Genomic DNA, 23,896 nt, shown 5'->3' with positions numbered 1-23,896 from the left:
ACTGAATTCCTTTAAAAATATAATTTAAGGTCTCTCATACCAAGAAATACAAGCATTGTGTCAAAGTCTTTTACCTCGCTGAACGTTTCTCCCTATAGTTAAACCCAATCCAACACAACCCCCTCCCCCAACCACAGAATTAAAAAAAAAAACCAACCACCCCAGAACCATCTACAGAGAATTTCGAGAGGTCGATAAAGCTTTTAGATTTGAAGATGTTTTCAGGGAGCACATTTCCTGCGGCTAAGAGTTGTTAATGGAGCTTAAGGAATTATCTTATGACTCTGGTTTTGAGAGCAGTTTATTTCTTCGTTCCTGTTCCCTTGTCTAGGCTGAATATGCTCCTGTCAAACTCGCTTAATGAAAAGTAACGCGCCGCTGATTACAGTTTTATTTGGGCTCTATGTAAAAAGCGCTGTTAATTTAGCATCCTCTCCTTTGTGTGTTTGAATTTGCCACGGTTGATTGATTTAGTCTCTTCGTTTCAAACCACTTGTCTCCTCTCTCCCCCCCCCCCCCCCCCTTCCCTTTTCTGATTTTCCTTTGTATGTGTACCCTATACTTTTTTTCTACAGGCGTCTCTGCTTCGGTTGAGACCTGTGCAATTCTGTTTGTGTCTTCACTCCATTTCTGTAATATTTTGATGGTGAATTTATCTGACGGGCTTTTAGAACATATACATACAATAATAGTTATACAAACTCTTATAAACAATTAAGACCACTTTGTTTTATATCAAAATATGAACTGATCTTTAGGATCAACTAGTTTCAAGAGCATGCGCTTATAACAAGATCAGCCTCATCCTTTCTGTCGAGATAAGGTTATAATACATTTAACTGATTTTATTAGAATCTGAGATTGGGATTATGCATGTGAGACATTTCTTTAAAATATAGCCTCGATTAAAAAAATATAACAGATAATACGTTTGCCCCAGACCCAAAATTCTAATATCTATTTCGTGTTTGTATTAAGTAAACAGATTACAGTACTGTTTCTTTAAATGGTTATGTTCTTTACTCTTTCATTGACTTCAAAAGGTGGTTTACTTTCTGTTCCCTTTGTATGGTACTTTATTTTGCTTGCAAACAATTGGAATTGTGTTAAGGCTCCCTTTAAAAACTGTGACTGCTGATTGCCCGGCTATATTAACATTCTTGCTAGCCCATGCAGCCTCAAGCAGGAACACTTCTCCCTGGAGAGTCCACTTTCGCTATTTACTGTCAAGTACCCTTGACTCTTTCTTTGTGCCCTTTTATCCATTACAACTAATTCGAGTTCTTTTGCCCTTTTCAGCCTAAGACGTGTCTTTCAGTAAAGCCTTCCCCTGCCACGGAGATCACAGGGTGCAGATCCTTTAGAAATTGAGGGGTTTACTGTCAAAATGAAAATTTCACTTCAAATTATCTTGGCTGATACACGTTTTCCAGGCTGGGAGCGCCTGTCTCAGTCTTTTGACAGTCAGATCAGCAGAGAGCTTCACTGATCACCATAACATCATCCCTGAGAGTGAAAAGTCAATACAATGACAGCAAATATGACTGCAATTACAGATACTTTTAGAGAGGGGAAGGAGCTTTGATCTACTCTAGTCACATAAAACCCATGATTTAATTGTTAGTAACAAGAGCTACCTTTTTTTTGTTTTTGTTTTGAGTGGGTCCTTTTTTGCTACTTTCAATTTTCTACTAAAATTTTTCTTCACTTACTCCTCACGCTATACTTTGGGAAGACAGATGATTAAGGTTATTATAGTTAATATGATTTAACTAGCTACATTTGGGAATGAGCTACTACTTACACGTCGGCAGTAAATACTTTCTTATGAACCTAAGGAGTGTCCTTTAACTTGACTTTACTAAATCAATTTCTCTCGTAAAATAAACAAATCTAAATAAAATGGTAGCGAAGGAACTGCTCATCAGGCATGTTCTCCACATGATAAACTGATGAACTCCTTTGGTTGTCCGCAGTCACATTTATCAAAACTACTCATGAATGCACTCCCATTATAATGTCAAATCCTGTAAGGCAGCTATCCTGAGACGTTGAAATATTAATGCACAGTCAGGGTTTTCTATATACAACCAGAAAGGATGCAAGCTCAAATCCTTTCTAAAATAGCAAGTTTAGGGGGGTGAATCAATTATTTTGTACACTTGGAAAGAGATTGAGCTTTAAAGGTTTATTGAGTGGGTCTGAGTGAAGCTTGCAGGAGGAAACCCTATTTCTTGAGGCCAATACACGTCATTTGCTTAGCAATCTAGAAACATGCATTTTCTTTTCTATTTAAATATTGTTTTGGCTCCCCCCCCCCTCTTTTTCGAGACCTTGCATTGTATTTGAAAGATGACAGTGATTTGACTGCTTGCTTTTTGCAGGATTTAAGACTGTCACGTGCTTTTTACTTTTAATTGGGGAACTGTACTTTCAGTCGATTATAAACAATAGCAAACTTTAGCAATAATCATTAATACGTGTATTGTGTGGCATGGATAAAACTGTCCTTGACCAGCAACCTCTAGTGTTCTTTTCCCGTTAAAACAAATATGCAAATTTCATGTGATATTATAATGGTCTATCTGAATCTTCTTATCTTCTTGATCGTCTCTGGATAATACAAGAAACACAGACGCCATTGTGCAACCTCTTCCTTTACGACAGTGCAAGCAAACGACAGTCGTTTTGCCTCTGAAACATACAATTTATTGGCATGTACATTGACATATTATTTTCTCAAATTCCATTTGTGTAATAGTGAAAACTCCTAGAAGTGGCGTTTGTGAATCAACAACATTAAAATCATAACAAAGTCTGAAAAGTTGACATAAAAAAACCCCTAGAAGTGCTGTTTGTGAATCAAGAACAATGAAACCATAGCAAAGTCTGGAAAGTCATCATAACATGCCTTGAAAAGTAAAACTTTGAACTGAAAGTTTGCAGTTGTAAACTTTCACATGTAAACTTTAAGTACTCTTACTATGTAAAACGTGCTTATTGACATGGATTAAACTAGTCCTCAGAACATTGATCTCTTTAGTTGCAGCCCAGTGAAAGCTTGAAAACAAGAGTCGGGACAATTAGCTCAATGGAGTTTGAAATCCACGTTTAAAATAATTGGGATTCATAGTTCAATAAAACCCCTTTAGTACATTCCGGCGTGTCCCATACGTTTTGTTCTATAAAGTGATCAGCAATCCATTAAAGGGGTTATTAGGAACAGAACATTTTGCTCCCCGATTTCGGAAATGCAAAAAATTCTTTACTAGTGTCATGATGTGGCAAACTTGTCAGTTTTCCTTTGATCATATTCCTACTGTTTCCAATGGAGCGTCCTAAGGGTCCCGTTTCAAGGACGTCTCCTTTGGAGTTTACCCAAGAAACGGTGCTGTTGCTCAACGCTTGGTTCAAAGTACTGTGCCTGAATAAAGGGTCATGAAAAACTCCATCCACCCAGTTCCTCAAGCTGGTTACGGGGGAGTCTTGGCGCCTGTCAATGACACTAACCGGAGTGGGAACAGCCGAAGAGGAAGAGGAGGAGATCCCCGGGCGCTTCAGCATGCAAGATGGATACTCGGGTTGGTTCAATGAAGTGGCAGTTTGAGCCAAAGACCAGATCCTGGGTTTAGTGTCCTGGACCAGTTGGTTTTGCTGCTGGAAGCAGAATTTGGATACACAGCTTCTTTGCCTTAAGTCTTGCTCACACTCCTCCACTACGCTCTTAAGACAGTTTTTGACTCTGTCGGGGTCGTGATCCCCTGGGGTGGTGGTATTGGGCATCTTTAAGACAACCTCTTTGAAGGGGTGGTTGCCACACTCTGCTGCCCGCAGTTGACTGTCCTCTAAGTGCTGGCGGTGGAAAGACTCTTTCAAATCACACTCTGAGCTTTCGGACTCAATGGTGTCAAAATCGTCTAAGTCGCTCAGCTCCAACTCTTTGTCCTCTGTGCTTGGACTTTCCTCTGCTAAGTAAAAACGGACAGCAAATTAAACAGAATGATATGAATTTACAGTACTCTAGGTTTACCTTCCTTGTTAAAATCATTTTAAACCATGCTTTAACCTAAACTGCTGAGCAAAAAAAATAGTCCCTTTGTTCAAAGAAGAACAAATCCCTTTGAGATGGTTCACTGTGTTTAATGTTACAATTATGGTTAATAATACGCTCTTGGATTACACAGTCTTTATTTTAAAACGCTTTACTATTAAATATACGTTTCTGGCATTCTACACTATTGGTACACTTTGAAGAAAAGAGTACTTTTCCTCTGGAGGAAGAGCAGCAGAGCATTTTTTTTTTTTTTGTTTTGTGGCTAGGGACATGGATACCCACTTTTCAAAATGTTTGGGGTGCTAAACATAACACAAGCTACCCCTTCCTGCACACAATAAAGGAGATAGCTCAACGTTGGGGGAACTCAGATCCCACTGCAACCACAGAGCTGGTTCCTATGTTTTCTTCGGGGGAGGGGGGGGGGGGGGTTAAAAACGTTTCTTTTTATCCCAGTCCTCAAACTTCCTAGTTGCCGATGCCACATGGGTCAAAAAGGTGGTAGGGCCATTCTGCTGCTTATTCAGTTTGGTTGCGTTGGAGAGGTTTATTTTAGGAGCTTGACTTCCAAAAGTTCTTATGATATGACATGAAGAACAATCTGAGGACATAGGAGTATACAAAACAACAAGAATTTGAAAAATCTACAATCTGGACGTTAGAAGTTCATTGAGACCGGTTTTACTAAATGTAATTTTCATGCACCCACACACACACACACACACACAAATAAATAAACAAACAAACAAATCGATCCAACCGTCAGTATTTTTCTCATTCTTTAGGTTGTCCTTCTGAGAGTCATCCTCTTGTTCATAGGGTCTTTTCTCATCTGAACACTTGTTTCTCGGAGGCCACGTCATCTTATTCTCTTTCTTGAGCCTCCTTCTTGCGTTGGCAAACCAAGTAGAGACCTGGGTTAGGGTCATCTTGGTAATGATAGCCAGCATTATCTTTTCGCCCTTGGTGGGATAGGGATTCTTCCTGTGCTCCTGTAGCCAAGCTTTCAAAGTACTGGTGGTTTCACGAGTGGCGTTTTTTCTGCGGGTTCCTCCATCTATAGTTCCATATCTTAAGAGAAGAGAGCGGGAAAATCCTGTATGCTGATTACTAAGAAATGCACTAAACTGAAAACACAGCAACGACCAAATACAAACACAAGTTCAAAAGGCTGAAAACAATCGTCAGTCGAAAACCATGTATGAGAATGAATAACAGATTTTGACGATTTCTTAACATCTATAGAGAATTCATTATTAGTGATATGTGGCCCCTTTGTTGTTGATGAAATTGTAAAAAACAGAAAGCAGAGCACACTGGGTAGCATCTGTATACTTAATGCATCTTGTTCAAGACAGATCAAAATACCTAGTAGAATTTAAAAAAAAAAGCTGAAATGGCATAGGTACCCTTGTGCTATTAAAAAACTAACCAAGGTTGCAAATATTTAAGACAAAACATTACAAATTAAAGTTTAACACTGTCAAGGCCTAGTTTAGTAAAGGTTTGCATCAATTTTGCACCTGTACAAAATTGCCCCAGATTTATCAAGAAAATTCCTCATTAAAAGTGGACAATGCAGAACTGACAATTTAGCAAACTGTTAATCAACCCCAGAGACTGAGCTTCCCAAAACTGTTCTGGTGACCCCACAGCCATTCAAGCTTTCAGGATACACTCAATAAAGATGCATGAGATATTCTGCACTACAAGGTCTCAAACTGGAAAAATGATCTTATGTATGCTTAAAATCTAACTAATTTTATAGTCACCAAGACACAATTCAGAAGCCCTGATAAAAAAAATAGGAGTTGAGATCTATCTATCTATCTATCTATCTATCATCAGTGGAAAGATGGGCCAATCAGTACATGTGTGAGTAACCAGTAGAATGATGGTGAATGCTATTGCAAGTCATTTACAAAATATATATTTTTTAAAATCACTTTTAGTAATATCAATTCATTTATGCTACCCTGGCAAAAACATTATTTTAACAGTGAACTCACAGATATACAATTTTATTAAAATATAAACTGTTTTACTGACAAAAAGTACAGGGGATAGTTTCTCAAGGTTATAAAACTTAATTTTTTTTAATTGCTGTTGATGAATCATCTTTAATTCAGGGCAGAGATTTGCACTGTTTGAGAGAAAATAGAAGTTGCCCTTTGGAGGGTTTGCACTCTGCCTTCGCTGGAGCAAGAAAGCACGACAAACAATTAATGAATGCAGAACAAAAGAAGCAAAAATATACATTCTTAAAAATTAAAAAATAATAAGCTGGGTGGTTGGCCTAAACTTGACATAGTATTGTTTATAAAACGTTGCAGAAAAGAAACATCCCTTTAACATTACAATTCTAGGGTACGTTTGAAGGAGCAAACTAGTTAGTTATGTACATATTTGATCAGTTGGGGGGAAAGGCTTGAATGAATGACGCTCTCTGTTGGAAAATACTTTTTTTAAATCTCATAAGTTCTCCTTAAACACTGCTATTTTAGGACCGTTCTGTTGTCTTCCTGTATGTTCTCTTTCTCATCTCCTAAAGTTCTTCCCCCCTTCCCTCCCTCCTTTTTCCTATTTTGTTTCTATTGGAATAAGGCTTAGTACATCTGGCTCAAGAAGTTCAAAAAAAGAACTATTTATGGTTGACCTGGGACCCTATCATTTTAAAGCAATGCTTGAATGCACTTCACCTCATTAATTTAACACACCGATAAATTCGTCTGGCACTAAAATTTCCTGAGCACTGCAGCATTATTTAGCTGTGGTGCAGATAGTGCCGGCATGCGCCATGCCAAGATGATAAATTAGCCACATAATCTGTGTTAATGCCTGTTAACAAGGCTCCAAGATTACAGGTGATCCGGGTGGAGCTTGCTGTTGGTGCCGATCACCATGCTGCCATTTTAATAAGGAGATTTTATTATTATTATTATTATTTTTAAATATAGAGTCCTAAGTATAGACAGAAACGAGAAAAAGCCCTTTAGTATATAGACCCCCATAATATACATTTTATACAGCACATTTCTAAAATAAGAAAGTGATTATAAAATTCAACATTTCCGGGTCATATGGTATGCAAATATGTGGCCTGCCAAAATAAATACATAAGTAAAAATGATAAGATCTATAATTCCCATGCTGATCAAGATCCCACTCAGTCCTGCCCCAAATCAGTGAGAGTTAAATTACATGTCAGACACCAAACCATTCATTCATTTTTTTCAAAGGGGGAACGGTGAGGAGGAAGGCCAAGAAGAAACACATCATCTCTAGCTATGTCAATAGTTTATCTACATCTGCCCAGCCGGTTCAGAATGTTTAATTAACTATTTTAGAACAGCATTGTTCAATGTATGTTTATTTTGCATATGGCCCATACCTGTCATATTGATACTGGCTTAGTGTGTGATCATAGGGATAATATGCAGCAGCCGCCTGAGTGATGCCCGCGTGCGCAGATCCAGTGCCATCTTTAGATTCGAAAGTATTCTGTAATATCAAGATCAAGATATTGGTTAATGCTATTTAAATTTACAAAAGAAAAACAATGCAATAACACGATTTTTATTGCAGGCTTTTCCATTTACCCACGAAACAAAACTGCTACTGTAAACAATAAGTCCTCTATGTTTAAAATGTACAAAGTACTTAAAATTCTGTGAAAATGTATTATTTGAATAAACAGTCTCAATCCAAAGCATCTTCGTTGCTTTTTGGAGGCTTGTAGGCACTGTACGAGAATTCCAAATAAATAACTAAACAAACAAATAAACAAATAAATGAATGGAACATAAATAAATAAATAACTATCAAATAAAGCGAATTTGTTCCTAATATTTTATAGTTAACATTATGAACACAAGAAGTGATTAAACGTATTCAGACATTTAGAATAATTGAAAGTTGCTTTAAACAATTTTATTTCAAATGTATCTTTTCTAGGCAATCTCACTAATTAACAAACTAAAAAGTTTCATATTTCACTTCCTGAATTTCAGTATATGTTAGTGGAGACGCGATTTTCGTTGACATCTTGTCTTTTATCTTTTAAGAAAGAAAGAAAGACCATCTCAAGCGGCTTGTTTTGAAGAAAACTTTTCATACTTTTTCCTAAGATCTTCACATTAGTATGTTGACTCACATGGTTGAACTTATTACAAGTTTCTGTCATTCAGGTTCACTATGTACTGTTTGTAGTAAAGTATTCCCGAGACTCATACAACTGTTGACATAAAGATTTAACAAGTAAACATATTCTACCAAAGAAATACGTGAAAACACAGCTTCATTTAAGCGTATTCATCCAGTCGTGTCAGGGGTTAGGCTGGTATAAGCTATTAAATCCTAGCCTTGCTTTTTGAGCCTGGGTAGTTTTTCAAACTTCACACAAATTTATTCTCTTTTATTGACAAAAGAACAAAAAACTGCAGTAAAACATAGCGTCATTAGGTCTTCCAACACAGCAAACAAGGATTTGCTTTCAGGTTTACCTCAAAGTTGTGATTAGATGGTAAAGATCGCTTACCAAAGAATAGAATGCAGAAGTATCGGTACCATAGGTAACATAGTTTCCATAGCCCTGGGGGCTGCCGTAGGGATTTCCATAGACTCCTAAAGCAGCGGCCGAATTGAGCTCATGCCGGGCAGTAGCTAACAGCCTGCTTTCATATACAGGACAATAGACTGGGGTCTGTGCAGAGGCTGCTGTTCCTGAGTCTGCCAGATTCTTGCTACTCGACTCACAACAAGCAGTCAAGGAATTGGTGGTCATCAGGAACTAGAGAAAAGACAGGGCTATGAGAACAAGAGAAAACTAAGCAAACAAACAAAAGCACCTAGCTGGTTGCATTGTAAAATGACTTCAATGGCAATGACCTGAAAACTAAGCCAGTCTTAGCTGCAACGCTGTTTACAAGTCAGAAATGGGATGGGAGGGGGCATCCCGGGATACTTTGACAGTAAGTACCTCTTTATAGCGCAGTGTTAAATGGATATACAGAATTCGCAGTCAATGCCTTAAAAAGCTCTGACCCTCGTTTCTAAACCTCGTTTGCGAACGAGTTGTATCTTTTAAGGTCCACATAGCTCACCTACAGCCTTGCGACTGCAGTTGAGCACCTTCTATTTTTAAACAAGTTCCTCCGTTCACATGTTTTCTCCATTTCTTTCTATTTTCTGCTAAATTTAAAAAATGTTTACGTACTGCTATTTTCTTATAACGCACGCCCCAATTAGCTCGTGGACCTTTTATTTACATTTGTAGACACGATTGCAACCTGAAGTATTCATTCCTAATATCTTCAAACACGCCGGGAGAGCTTAAATCAGTTCCACCCTTTCCCACGTTATAGGGATCCCTGCAGCTGAAGCAGCCAAAGGAAGCAATCAATACAGATTAATTTCAATCAAGGAGTGCTACTGGTCAGTACAGACTTACCTGGGGTGCAGATGCATATGGGTATCCAAACTGAGGGTATGACATGGCACAGAGATTCCCAGGTATCAGGAGAGAAGGAGAGACTTCTGATCTAGTCGCTACTATAGCCTGGCTCTGCTCTATTGTACCAATTGATTGGTAACCACAGGTTCCTAGATCCTTATAGGAGGGAGCAGAATACCATATTTAATTTATTTACATTGATCTTAAACTTTTTTTTCTTAAAGAAAAAATAACACATCGCCCCCTGTAATTGTTTTCTACAGTGGGGAAACCAAAATGATTGCTTCATGTAAGGTGCTGTGAGACTGGTGATGACGGCATCGGCAGGAATACATATTCTGAACAAAAAAGGGCACACAAAAATGTAGAACAAAACACGTAGTGGTAGACGTTGTTTTTAAATAGCTCAAATTGTGACGTCAGATTACTCCTGAAAATGATGTCTGTTAATTTAATATTCATTCTCTGAATCGAATTCAATTTAAGAACCTATATATTGAATTGTAGACACACATCTGTTGTATGTTGCTGAAATTTGGAGTGCTTTCAGAAGTCAGTTCTATTACTGCATATCTATGCAAAGACTAGAAACAATGTGCATCTGAAGTGTACTGTTGCACCATCTAATGATTTTTTTCTCCTTGGTCACTGAACGATGGTAAGTAGTTTTAATTAGAAACTAATTAATGAGCAGCTGCTTCTTCACATCCCACTGTAATAATTAGTCTCAATTACAAATTGGATCTATGAAGGAAACACACCAGTGAGTCTTTATTTGAGAATTAATCAACAGTAAAACTCAGCACAAAGATTTGCCATAAACTACACTAAAAGGGGTATTTCCTTCAGTCCTTTACTCTAGATGTATGAATTATATAAAGAAATCATATGCATATGGATGCAGTATAGTCCAGATTGATTAGGAACCATGCGATCATAATTAATCACACTCTTTCATTATAAAGTTATCAATCTTAGTATTCACATCTGCAAACATATATCATTTAAATCCTACAAGAGTTTATATGATTGTTAGCTAAGAACTGGGTCTACAGAAATTGGAAACTTACTAAGTTAGAATGGTTTGACATATAAAGAGAACAAAATTCTGCCTGAAGTTCGAAGTACTTTTAGATTATTTGATGAATGAAGGATTTCTGTGTACAAATAAATATATGTTTATTTTTGTTATAAACATGAGAGGCAAATACAGTGTTTTTTTTTTTTTAATTAACCATGTCGCTTCCAGTACTGAAGTTTCAAAAATCTTGTATGTTGGCTCTATTGCTGAGAATTCAAAGAATGTGTCATTTTGCATATTCTGACATGATAATAAAAAAGGAAATACTTTTACAATACTTTCAGGCCATAAAAACAACTTAGTTTATCCCCATCCTAGTCCAGCATTCAGTTTTAACTCTTAATGATGACGAGCTTTCAAGAAATCACAGGCCTATAACTTTTAAGATGATGTACATTCAGTTCTTTTGATAAAGTGAGTTAAATATTCTGCTACAAATATTTTACGATATTTTTTGGAAAGAAGAAAATAATGAGAAGGAAGATGTCATAGCTGCCCAGATATTTTAAGAGGCACTTTGCTGAAAACAGAAACAGAGGAATATCTTAAAGAGTCAGTTAGGATGATGGGCAAACTAGAGTCACACAAAGGTGACTGTTATTTTTGGAGGCTGTAGAGGGCAAATGGATGCCCTGAAAGGCAGCTCTGGCACAGTGGAAATGCTGTTCCATGGCTCAGAGTGTTTCCTGGGTTCAGACATGCACAGCCCCAGGGTCACACTCTAATTAATGATGATGTTCTCTTATTGTCCCCAGCTGGAAGACTGCCTCCTAGAAACAAATCTGCCTACTCTGACAGCTCGATTGAGGGTGATGGATGACTATCTGGAGACCACAGCACACATAATATAATATCTGCGGTGTAATTGCTTTAATTTACAGATAAAAATACTTGTCCCTGGATTGAGTTAGACTACAGAAAATAAAGTCTTAGCATTTTAGAAGTTTCAGAAGTAATAACTATCAGATACCTGTAAATTATTCAGACAGTTTTACTGGCTATAGCCAGGAGAAATAAGGGAAGGGACATAAATGACATTAATAATAGCTTTTCAGTTTTGTACAGATTTTTTTTCACCTAATCTCTTTAATTTTCCTTACCTGCAATGCTAATATTACCACTCTAGAAATAATGAATAAACAAAATAGGACTGCTATTACAGGAATGTCATTATTTTCTCTTTCATTCTGTTTGTAATCACTGTATAACATAATGCCATTTTATGATCTTTAAAAGTAATGGCTTTAGGAACGTATTTGATATACAAAGAAGCAAAAAATTAAAAAGGCAAAATGCAACTGGATTTCTCAGACAGATCTACCTTTCTCAGCCATCCACTGATTGAGGCTTTGTGCTTAAATATACTAGAATAAATGCACATTGATGTTGAATAAAACTGAGTGACAGAGTACATATATGATGAAATGATATAGCTAGTGAACTTGTTTTAGACTCAATGTACCCAAGTTTGAAATCTTTATTTTATTTTTAGTGCCAAACAAAACAAGCCAATAAGTGACATTCAGGACACAAGACAGCAGACATTTAGGTGTTCACAGTAATTTAGTTCAAGACAAATGCGTTTACTTTTTAAAATTTTCACTAAGATCCATCATGCTTCAACATTTTTGCATCACAAAGTCCCACTTTCAGCTCAGCGTAATATTACAAATTACACTGACTAAAAAATCTGCCTTATAGACCCTGTCAATTGAATGATCAAGAAATGTGCTATTTAAACCTTTTAATAGTGTCAAATCATTATTTTAAATAGTTGAATAAACACAGTGTTCATTCCACCCTATAAATTATTTCAGTCACAGCTAAAGTTCTACTGTAGTAAATAAAACTGCGTTAATTACTTAGTGATCTCAACCATAAGCATTGTGAAACTTCTGAGATCTCACCAAGGTCACTTTAAGTGGAGAGTAAAAACTGATCTACGTTAAAAAAAAAAAAAAATATATATATATATATATATGTATGTAAGCTAAAATTTGTTTAAAAATTGCCAAGTCACATTGTTTGTGAAATAAGGAAAAGTTAACCATCTCACACTACCTTTTCAATGAAACCAAAATCAGACAGCTTGTAAAAACACTAAAGAAAAAGGAAATCTGATGATCTACAACAGGCCCGGAAGACTAGCAATCTGTGATAATATTATATTTTGATAGATTTATTGAGGGAAGTGTGTGACCAATGTGTAGATGTGAAGCCTGAGCTCTGATACCTGCATTTTAATTATTGCTTTGTTTGAAGATGTTATTATGCTTCTCTAAAATATTTACTAGTGTCACTATATGGGCTACATAAATTTTAGTAGACTCCAATAATTCAGTTTGCAGTGTTTTCACATTAATATTTAAAGAGGTCCTGACACAAGCTGACAAACACTGTGAAATTGTATATATTGCCCATTTAGGGCCCTGATAGTGAACTGAATGGCATCCGTATAGTCAATTAGGTAGCCTTCTTTGCACTCAGTTTTAACATGGAATGGATCACTTACAAAAAGTCAGCACCAAAATCACTGTGCAAATGTACATGATGATATAAATGATATTGCATCCTGCAATAATATTCATCTTGAGAAAATACATTTGATGTTAATTCACTGAGATTAGAGATAAATGTAGTTGTAATACTTGAAAAGTTGTAGCTTTGAGCTAAATCCTTTTGGCAATCAGAACTGGATTTTTAAAAAGGCCTCAGATTTGCACGTTTATTAACAGAAACCACATAGAAATTTCTAAAATTAAAGTACTAATTTTCAAGATGAAATGTTCTAAGATCTGTTCATATTAATATTCTTTTTATACTGTATCTCATTCCACTACTTCTTAATAAAGATCACAACTAGCAAATAAACTGAACAGCAATAAAAGTGTTTTCTCTGTGTTCATATTAATCTCTAAAGAATCAAATTACACCAGCTTGGAGCTTTTGTCAAGGGTGAGTGTTAAAACACCTCAATGTGCAGTCACAAAACTTCATCACCACAGGATAAGATTCAAATCTCATCATTTACAGCTCCTGTTGTGAGGACTCAGTACTTTAAAATTAGGTGGCAACCTCTTCATCCTCCTAAGAATCACTGCATTTAGTACATATTTTGTCTACTGGAAAAAAATGTGACAGAAAACAACATGGTTTAGCTAATGCTCTTCCTTCCCCTTAGTGTTTGCCATTAGATCTGGAGTAAAACCATGGCTTTGAAAAATTGCTTTAGTCAGATGGCAGAGAGGTTTGCTTTACCTGAGATCACACACTATAGCTAGAATCTTCTTCCAAAAGGTTTCCCATTGTAGCAGTCTCTGTTGCCCGTCTTTTGCTCACTTTGCAAGATGCTGCAGAGAAGTAGTGTAGACATTTCGGTACAATACCTGCCTGGAGTAGAACAGTACCTTCAGTCCCTAGGCACTACAACCACTTCCCCTGTACCAGAGTGACGTAAAAGTGAATAGCTCCACTGATCACAGTTTCCTACTGATTAACACTTTAGAAGACAACTAGGTATTCAAGTTTCAACTTTTCCTTTCCAAAACAGCCGTAGAGACATTTCTTCCCAGACAAGCTTTAAAGGTTACCTGGCGCATGTGTGTATCGAAGCATGCATGCATACATGTGTTGCAAGAAATCATAGTTTCTTAGTGATGATTCTCTAAATGTTTTAGTATTTAAGGGGGTAATCTTCAGGCAGCCTGGGTAGATGTTAAGCACTCCTGGACCTAATTTTCTAAAGCAAAGTCTGTGAAATCTTTACCCTTCAAAAATTGCCCATGGCTACAAAGGATCTGTGGACTTTATAGCTGCTTTCTTAGTGGGCAGATTTTTCTTGCTGGGAAAACAGCGTGCACAGATTTGAAAATCCAGTCTATACATATTGCTTTCCAACTCACCGTAAACAGACCCTCATGAATGCCTCCCATTCATCCATCTAAAAGTAGGAGTGCTATGGAACCTGGTGCACAATTTTAACCAGACTGAGAGGTAAATAGCTCTGAAAATTGCCTTCCCCAAACACTAGCTGTATTGATTTTTAAAGGACATAAATGCCCATTATTAAACCTAATCAGCTGCACTTTGTTAACCATTTTATCACAGTTGTTAAATGCACTAAAGCTCAGGCTGTATCTATTTGCCAAAATAATTGCAAATAAAATCCATACACAAAAGACTTTTGGAGTTTAAATTTAGCCACATAGAAATATGGAATGGAAATCGGTATTTTTGTGTATATCGGTATCTTTAATTGTACACTATATATTCTCCTTCCTGTGCACATAAATTTTGTTCTCCCATATCCTGGTGAAAAGAAAAAAATCCTGACTGCCACCTGCTCCCTGTTTTCCTTCAAATTGTGTTACTAGTGAACATTCTGATTATCTCTGCACAATAGCATCTAATGGCAATGTGCCTGCTCAGAGGAAGTCACCAAGGCATTTAACAATTAATTCCAATGGGCTCCATTACTAGTTAGCGCTAAGAGGTTTAGGCCATTATTTTAGAACAGTGGTGTAGCCAGATTGCAAATTTTAGTTGGACCAATGGGCAAAATGGGTGGGCACAATACATTTCCCTCTGTAGCCTGTCTACCTCCGCTCTCCCTAGCTCAGCTTAAAATTTAGATACCTTCACTGACAGGGACCCCCAAGCTGAAGACATCCAAAGACCCCCAGAACTCCCTTCAACCAAGCTTGGCCATCCTGAGCCGCTGCTGCTTGCACCCTGTGGATGCTCAATGCTCATGTTGCTGCCGAGTAGGCCTGAACCAAAACTGGATAGACTCAAGCCTACCCAGACCACCCATGGCTTTGCCTCTGTTTTAGAAATACATTCATGCATAAATAGTGGCATTTACATATTTATATTACATACATATGTAATTACCAATTTCAGAAAGCTGTTATTTATAGGTGGAGAACCACATCAAATAGAGATTTCAAGGTGGCATGGTTTGGGTGTAGTTTGGGGTGGCTTGGGCAGGACTTAAATCTAGACGTATATTCCTATTTTACGAAAGGCGCACAAGTATATGGCGAAACATTTCTACATTAGGCTTGGCCTGGGCTTGGAAACTGCTGGGATGTTTCTTAAATGGAGGTGTAAGAAGACTCATAATTAACATAAGCATCAATGAAGGATTACGGCAGTCATTTCTCCTTAATCCCATGTAGTTTATTTCTTCTTTCAAAATGAAACCAAGCTCAAATTGCGGCTTGGCTACTCAATTGGTGACACACACATATAGGGCTAGAATCTATATAGGTTGCCTGAAAAATTCATGCTAAAAAAATATGCCTAGGCATATTCTTTAAAGTATGCATAAATGTAGGCATACTTTATAGAATAAGCCTAAATTTCTGTGTGGATTACAGAATATGCCAAGCGCCCATCTGTGTGACTTAATTTAGTTGCAGGCAGTTACCCCAAGAAAAACTTGGTGTAAATCCTGATGCCTAAATTAGGCATGGACTGGTGTAATCTATAACAATGTGAATAGATTTGAGAAATGCCCATGACCCACCCATTCCATGTCCATGGCCACACCCCCTTTTCAACTATCAGGCTTATTTTCAAAAGAGAAGGGCGCCCATATTTTGACACAAATAGGGAGATGGGCTTCCTTCTTCCAGGGTTGCCCAAATCAGCATAATCGAAAGCTGATTTTAGGCATCCTCAACTGCTTTCCGTCACGGAGACTACCAAAGTTCACAGGGGTGTGTCGGAAGCATAGCGAAGGCGGGACTGGGGTGTGCTTAACACATGGGCGTCCTCGAACATTAATGGAAAAAAGAAGGGCGTCCTTGACGAGCACTTGGCTGACTTTACTTGGTCCATTTTTTCTTGCGACCAAGCCTCAAAAAGGTGCCCAAACTGACCAGATGACCACTGAAGGGAATCGGGGATGACCTCCCCTTACTCTCCCAGTGGTCACTAACCCCCTCCCACCCTAAAACAAAACTTTAAAAATATTTTTTGCCAGCCTCAAATGTCATACCCAGCTCCCTGACAGCAGTATGCAGGTCCCTGGAGCAGTTTTAGTAGGTGCAGTGCACTGCAGGCAGGTGGACCCAGGCCCACCCCCCCCACCTGTTACACTTGTGGTGGTAAATGTGAGCCCTTCAAAACCCACCAGAAACCCACTGTACCCACATATAGCTGCCCCCTCACCCCTTAGGGCTATGGTGGTGTTGTACAGTTCTGGATAGTGGGTCTTGGGGTTTTTTTTTTGGGGGGGGGGGGGCTCAGCACCCAAGGTAAGGGAGCTATGCACCTGGGAGCAATTTGTGAAGTCCACTGCAGTGCCCCCTAGGGTGCCTGGTTGGTGTCCTGGCATGTCAGGGGGACCAGTGCACTACAAATGCTGGCTTCTCTCACGACCAAATGGCTTGTATTTGGTCGTTTCTGAGATGGGCATCCTCGGTTTCCATTATTGCTGAAAACCGGGGACGACCATCTCTAAGGTCGACCTAAATGTTAAGATTTGGGCGTCCCCGACCGTATTATCAAAACGAAAGGTGGACGCCCATCTTGTTTCAATAATACAGGTTTCCCCGTCCCTTCCCGAGGATGTCCTGCGAGGACGCCCTCAGGAAAACTTGAGCGCCCCATTCGATTATGCCCCTCCACGTGACTTAAAATTTACACACATCAGTTTTCAGATTACACTTAGACAGCTGTGCATATAAATTCTAATTAGTGTCAATAATTGCTTGTTAAGTGGCAATTATTGGCATTGATTGGCTTGTTAGCTAATTAAGTTGCATACACAAATCCAGGATATGACTAGAATTAATTAATTAATTAATTAATTTTATTTATTAGGATTTATTTACCGCCTTTGTGAAAGAATTCTCTCAAGGCAGTGTACAGTAAAAATAAATAAAACATAAGCAATAGACAATTACAGCAGTAAAAATAATATATAATAGAACATTTTAATAGACAGCGTAGGGTATAAGTATAGATGGAACTTGTAGATAGGTAAGAGAGTTAGAGGAGTTAGAAAATAAGGTGACTAATTTAAAGAAAGTTGCACATGAGGTTAGAGAGATGGTTAACAATGAAGTAATATGAAAAATGTGAAATAATAAAAAACTTGCACACAATGAAAATATAGAAAAATTGAGGCTTTTCACCCCACTGAGGATGTTCGCACAGCAATCTGTTGTTAAATCAATTACAACAAGCAGAATCTGAGGTCTTTTCCTTCCTCTAAAAAAATTAGATATCAGGATTATTGGCAAAAATTATCCAGTAAAATCAGCTGAACTTACTATTCTTTAGATGTTAACATACTGTATAGACAGGTAAGAGAATAAGAGAAATTAGAAAATTGGGTAACTAATTTAAAGAAAGTTGCATATGAGGCTAGAGAGATGATTAAATGTTATCTCAGCTAGGGTAGGAGTAGATAAACGTGTCCTGATGCAGTATGTGCAGCCTATGTTAATCCTTGTGTGTGTGTGAGACTAAGAAGTTAGTTATTTCATCTATTAAAGGCCTGGTTGAAGAGCCAAGCTTTCACCTGCTTCCTGAAGTAGAGATAGTCAGGAAGTGCATTCCAGAGTGTGGGGACTTTGACGAGGAAGGCACATTTGAGGGTATCACATCGTGTAATGCCTTTTGAAGAGGGTGTGGTTAGGGTTACCCCTTGGGAGGACCTTAGTGTCCTTGGAGGTGTGTAGAGGATCATTCTGTTTTTCAAGTACCTGGGGCCATTTCCTTTAAGGCCTTGAAGAACAGACATAAAGTTTTAAATTTAGCCCTATATTTTACTGGTAGCCAATGAAGTTTTTGCAAAAATGGTGTGATGTGGTCACGTCATTGGCAACCTTCTATGAGTCTTGCTGCAGCATTCTGAATCAATTGGAACTGGTGTAGGCCCTTTGTAGTTAGACCATTGTAGAGTGCATTATAGTGATCCAGTCTTGATGTTATCATGGCATGCACCACTGGGATAAGAATTTCCTTCTCAACGTAAGGAGAGAGTAGTTGTCGTAAATAGTAGAAGCAGCTCTTGGAGGTTGCTTGGATTTGTGGGATCAGAATAAATGCTGAATCTGAATGGCGCCATTTTGAAAGCAGTTTTGCCTATTGAAAGCATATATATCACGGTGGACAAAAACAGCACGAGTTCTTGAGGAAGCCACAAGACGGGTGAAACGGTGGCCCTGTTGAACATTAAGATAAGTGCTGTACTATCAATGCAATAAGCGGTTTGAGCGCTTGTTATCACCGTTAAAGTTATTCAAAGATTTTTTTTAAATTTTCACAAAATAATTTTGTTTGATGCACAATATATGGCACAGAAGTACATTAAAAAAGGGGAGTTTTTGAGCCCGATGATAGAAACAAAATATTGGCTTATTTATCAGCCGGTTGTAACCAAGAATAGTCCATCTGATTGGTTTCTGAGGTCTCTTTCTCCTTTAAATAATTTATTGCCTTTCAATAAGCTTGGTACTAACTAGTGTATTTCATTGTTAGTATTAAATTACCAAAATTTTACACTAGTATTACTGCATTTTGACAATTTTTGTGGAGTTCATACTTCCCAAAAGAGATTTCGATGTCAGGTACGTGTCTACCTGTGTTAGGGACCCAGAGAAGCTCAGTTTTACTTGGGTTCAGTCAAAGGGTTCAGGATTTGTACACACAACTTTTGTTGCGCTATATAGAATCCAGGGGATAGGGTTGTGATATAGGGTAGCACTTACATACAGAAGTTGTGAAACTACCAGTTCCACATGTAAATATTGACACCTCCATGTGGAAGCTGCTGGTTCCGTGATGTTCATTTTTTCATTGTGTATATTTATATGATGGCTGCTCCCGCTGCACAGGCTGGCCAATCCATGTGCACTCCTGTACATATTTTAGAAAAGGATCTGCATCCTGACCTGGATATCTCAATTTCAAACTCTAAAGTGGGACTCTAAGGGGGCAATTCTACAACTCGGTAACTCCATTTGGGCACTGCAGGACTGGATGGTAGGAGCCCAGTTTCCGTGATAGAATACTGGTGTAACTCATTGTCAGCACATTAATGTGGTAACAGCAGTTAGCATATTTGGGTTTAAAAAAGGTTTGGATAAATTCCTGGAGGAATAGTCCATAGCGGGCTATTGAGGCAGACATGAGAAGCAGCTGCTTGCCCTGGGATTTGTAGTATGAAGTGTTGTCACAATTTGGGTTTCTGCTGGGTGCTTGTGACTTGGATTGGCCACTGTTAGGAAAACAGGATACTGGGCTACATGGACCACTGGTCTGACCCAGTAGGCTATTCTTATGTTCTTATTTTTAGGTGCTTAAACTTACGCCAGCCATAGAGTTGGTGTAAGTGCAGATGCCTAAATGTAGCAGGGATGCGTATAACTTACAGTATTTTTGAAATTTTGATTATTATTTGTTTTTGATTTTCCTTTTGATTTTTGTTTTATGAGTCTTATTGTGCATTGTCCTGAGCTCTTGATTGAGTGGCATATAGTAATAATAACAATAGCCTGCTTGATATTAAGCCAATAGCAGTCAACATGTTTAAAAATGCTGATCGCTGCGGGCAGAATTAGCCCTGGATATTCAGTGCACTGGAACTGAATATCTAGGGCTAATTGAAATTATGTTGGTCTTCAAAGCTTATGCAGGACCTAGCTGATATTCAGCTCAGACCCAGCTGAATATTGGCCAGGATCTGCATATGGAATACCAGGTGCCCTCTGCTCCACCAATCCTCTCTCCCAACCTCTTCTGGAAGTACACAACCTCCCTTCAGATCTCCATCCCGAGAAGCACACAGTCCCCTTCTGATCCCCCTCTCTCCTTCCCACCCCCTGAAAGCACACCCCCCCTTTCAGTCCTCCTCCCTCAAACTTGTCCAGCCCCCTATAACCCCGCAGCCTCAGGCAGAATAGGCCTCCCGGGCCTACCTAAAGACCCTGGTGGTCCAGTGGTGGTGGTGATGGGAGCAGGAACAAACCCCACATGCCTCTATAAAACAGCTGCTGTAACCTCTAGTGGCAGTCTCGCGGTACTTCAGTAGGCATATCATCTGGCTTTTTACTTTTGGGCTCTAAAGTTATGGTATGACCTCCCTAGAGCTGTTCATTTAGAACAGGCATATAAGAAATTTAAGATTTTATTTAAGACATTCTATTTTGAGACTGTTTTCAGGACATGATTCTTTCAGGGACTTGATCTACTGCCTGATATTCTCTCAGTTTACCTGTTGATTATTTTCTTGCATGATTCATTCTTTTCTTTTAATTTGCTGGAGTTCTTTTTTATTTTATTTATTATATTATGTTTTAATTGTACACTGTTTTGATCTGTCTGGTCAGTAAAGATGGTATATTAAATTCAAAATGAACCGTAACCATAAAATAGTTGCTTTCTGAAATTCTGTTTGCACGCTTTTATGAAATTAGCTCCCACAGATTATGATAGCAGATAAAGATTATAAGGCCCATGTAGTCTGTTCGGTTTATTTATGTAGTTGGATGTAGCTCAACATGAGTTACATTCAGCTATGCTAGATAGTTCTCTGACCCCAGAGACTTATAATCTAAGGTTGTACTTGATGCAATGAAGGGTTAAATGGCTTGCCAAAGTCACGAGCATAAATGGGATTTAAACCCTGATTTTGAGCCCACTGTGATAATAACCACTAGATTATTTCTCCAATACTCAGTATGTTTCCTTTTGTAGTGCCAGAGAGGACAGTTGATCTTTGCCTTTATCTTTCACATCTTCCCAAGGAGCTTAGACACCTTTCCCTGGTGAAGGAGTAGCCTAGTGGTTAGTACAGTGATCCTGGGGAGCTGAGTTCAATTCCCACTGCAGCTCCTTGTGACTCTGGGCAAGTCACTTAACCCTCCATTGCCCCTGGTACAAAATAAGTACCTGAATATATGTAAACCACTTTGAATGTAGTTGCAAAAACCTCAGAAAGGCAGTATATCAAGTCCCATTTCCCTTTCCATTAATTCATAGAACAGTTTCCTATAGGAAAGAGGGAATTAATGGCCTGGCCAATAGATACAACTATTATTGCCTACAAGCACAAACAAGTGGTATGCTATTAAATGTTATCCCTGGGGGCAAGTAGCATGAAATCTTGTTACTTTTTGGGATCCTGCCAGGTACTTGTGACCTGAATTGGCCACTGTTAAAAACAGGATGCTGGGCTAGATGGATCTTTGGTCTGACCCAGTATGACAATTCTTATGTTCTTATGAATGCCTCATTCATATTTCTGAAGACTGTGGAAATTCCTGCACTTACCCACTAGACCTCCATCTCCCAGATGCCATATATAATTATGAAAGAGATGTCATTATCCTATATAATAATTTGCACCTTCAATGTTCCATGTCTGGCTGCCTGGGTTCGTTATATCTCTTGACATCAGCCAGCCTCCAGTGTTCCATTCCCCCTCACTGTCCTGCCCTCGTGTCAAGACTTAATGACGCCAGAGGGCGGAACAGTGAGAGGGAAGGGAACGCTGGAGGCGAGCTGACTTCAGAAGGGATGTTACGAACGGAATGGAAGCCAGCGCCAACCAGCCAGAGAACATTCAGGTACAAATCAAGGGGAGGAGAGAATTGCGGGACATCGAGGGGAGGGAGGGAGGAAGGGAGGGCAGGGCAGAGGAGAATTGATGGACATGGATGGGATGGGAGGAGAGAATCAAGGGACATGTATGGGAGGGCAAGGAAGAGGAGAATCGCTGGACATGGAGGGGAGGGGAGGGAAGTATTGCTGGACATGGAGGGGAGGGAAGGGGAGAGAGAAAAAAAAAGCTTACATGACAGCCTTCCTAGGGCCCATTTCATTGTTGAGGAAATGGGCATGGTTCCACTTGTGTTTTATATATCAACTGGTGCAAGACATCAAAGCAGTACATGTAAATTTAAAACAAACCAGAGAAAATATTTCTTCACTGAACATGTAATTAAACTCTGGAATTTGTTGCCAGAGAATATGGTAAAGATAGTTAGCTTAGCAAGGTTTTAAAAAAGGTTTGGATAATTTCCTAAAAGTCCATTGCCAGTTTTTAAAGATAGATTTGGGAAATTCCACTGCTGATTTAGGATAAGCAGCATAAAATCTGTTTTACTGTTCTGGGGTCTTGCTAAGTATTTGTGACCTGAATTGGCCTCTTTTAGAAATAGGATACTGGGCTTGATGGACCTTTGGACTGTCCCAGTATGGCAACTCTTATGTTCTTATGTACTTTCCTGTTCCAGAAGGGCTCACTATCTGAGTTTTACTTAAGGCAAAGGAGATTAAGTGAGCTCCCCAAGATCATAAGGAGTTGCAGTTGGGTTTGAACCAGGCTGCTGTAGGGGTATATTCAGGAGGACAACTCCTAATATATATCCAGAGGTACTTAGTTGGCAGAACACTACTAAATAGCAATTATTCTGGACTCATGTCTAGGGGAAGCATACCTCTTTGGCCCTATGGCTAGCTAGCTGTGCTGGAAAAAGGAACAATACCACAGATGGAATACATATTATTTATTAGATAACAAATATATATATATAAATAGTTCTGAAGCAAAATGCAAAGCAAAATACAAAATAACTTGCTATAAAAATAGATTATCACCAAAATATAGATAATGATATATGATTATCCTGATGGTCTAACTAAATGAGTGACTACACATTAATCACAATACTGATATCCTAATGATTATTAGTAGAACTTACACCACACGTCTTATGAAAAATACACAGTTAGCAGCTAAATTCAGACCACCAGTCCTGACACCCAATCTGTCACAGTCAAAAAGCCAAGAACTAACTATCCCCTAACTAATATGTAGTAAACCCTGTTATCTCACTCTGTAGTCCGTGCCAGACTTCCAATGGTAAAGAAGCGGATTCCTCCTCTGAGACTCAAGCTGAAGCCTCAGTGAGTCTCTCAGTCCAAGAATAAAGTCCAAGGTCAGTATTCTAGATACAGATGGCACAGTCTTTAGGTAAGGAAGTATATTGTAGCTGAGAAACCTTGTTAGTTTTTTTACAAGGTCTGCAGTTCACTGGTGTTTTAGGAAACCAATCTCTTGCTCTCTCCAACATTGGCATCCAAGGGTCAGATGATACCTGTGGACCAATCGCAGAAGGTGTAATAATGTCCAGTCAGATTCATGCTCATGAAGAGAGACCTTTGTTATAGCAAAGAAACTGTTATCGATGGCATGCAAACCTCCCTGTCGGATCCCATACTCCTGGAGCCAACTGTGTCTCTCTCCTCCATTCTTCCCAGGAGATAACTGGGCTAATTTGCAACAAAT

At 38.6% G+C, this 23,896-nt stretch overlaps 1 protein-coding gene across 1 annotated transcript; it reads right to left on the bottom strand.

Annotated features, from left to right (window-relative positions):
• Positions 1-3,216: 3,216 nt before the first annotated feature.
• Positions 3,217-9,548, bottom strand: IRX4 (iroquois homeobox 4). Its single transcript, XM_030190067.1, has 5 exons — positions 9,504-9,548; positions 8,592-8,843; positions 7,446-7,555; positions 4,815-5,125; positions 3,217-3,968 (listed from the first exon to the last, which is right to left on the bottom strand). Exons 1-5 carry the CDS (start codon positions 9,546-9,548, stop codon positions 3,217-3,219), a joined length of 1,470 nt encoding a protein of 489 aa, XP_030045927.1.
• Between the last annotated feature and the right edge of the window lie 14,348 nt (positions 9,549-23,896).

Source organism: Microcaecilia unicolor, chromosome 1 (assembly GCF_901765095.1).
Source record: "Microcaecilia unicolor chromosome 1, aMicUni1.1, whole genome shotgun sequence".
Taxonomy (NCBI): Eukaryota; Metazoa; Chordata; class Amphibia; order Gymnophiona; family Siphonopidae; genus Microcaecilia; species Microcaecilia unicolor.
The sequence above is the reverse complement of the archived record's forward strand: the minus strand, read 5'-3'. Positions and strand labels throughout refer to the sequence as shown.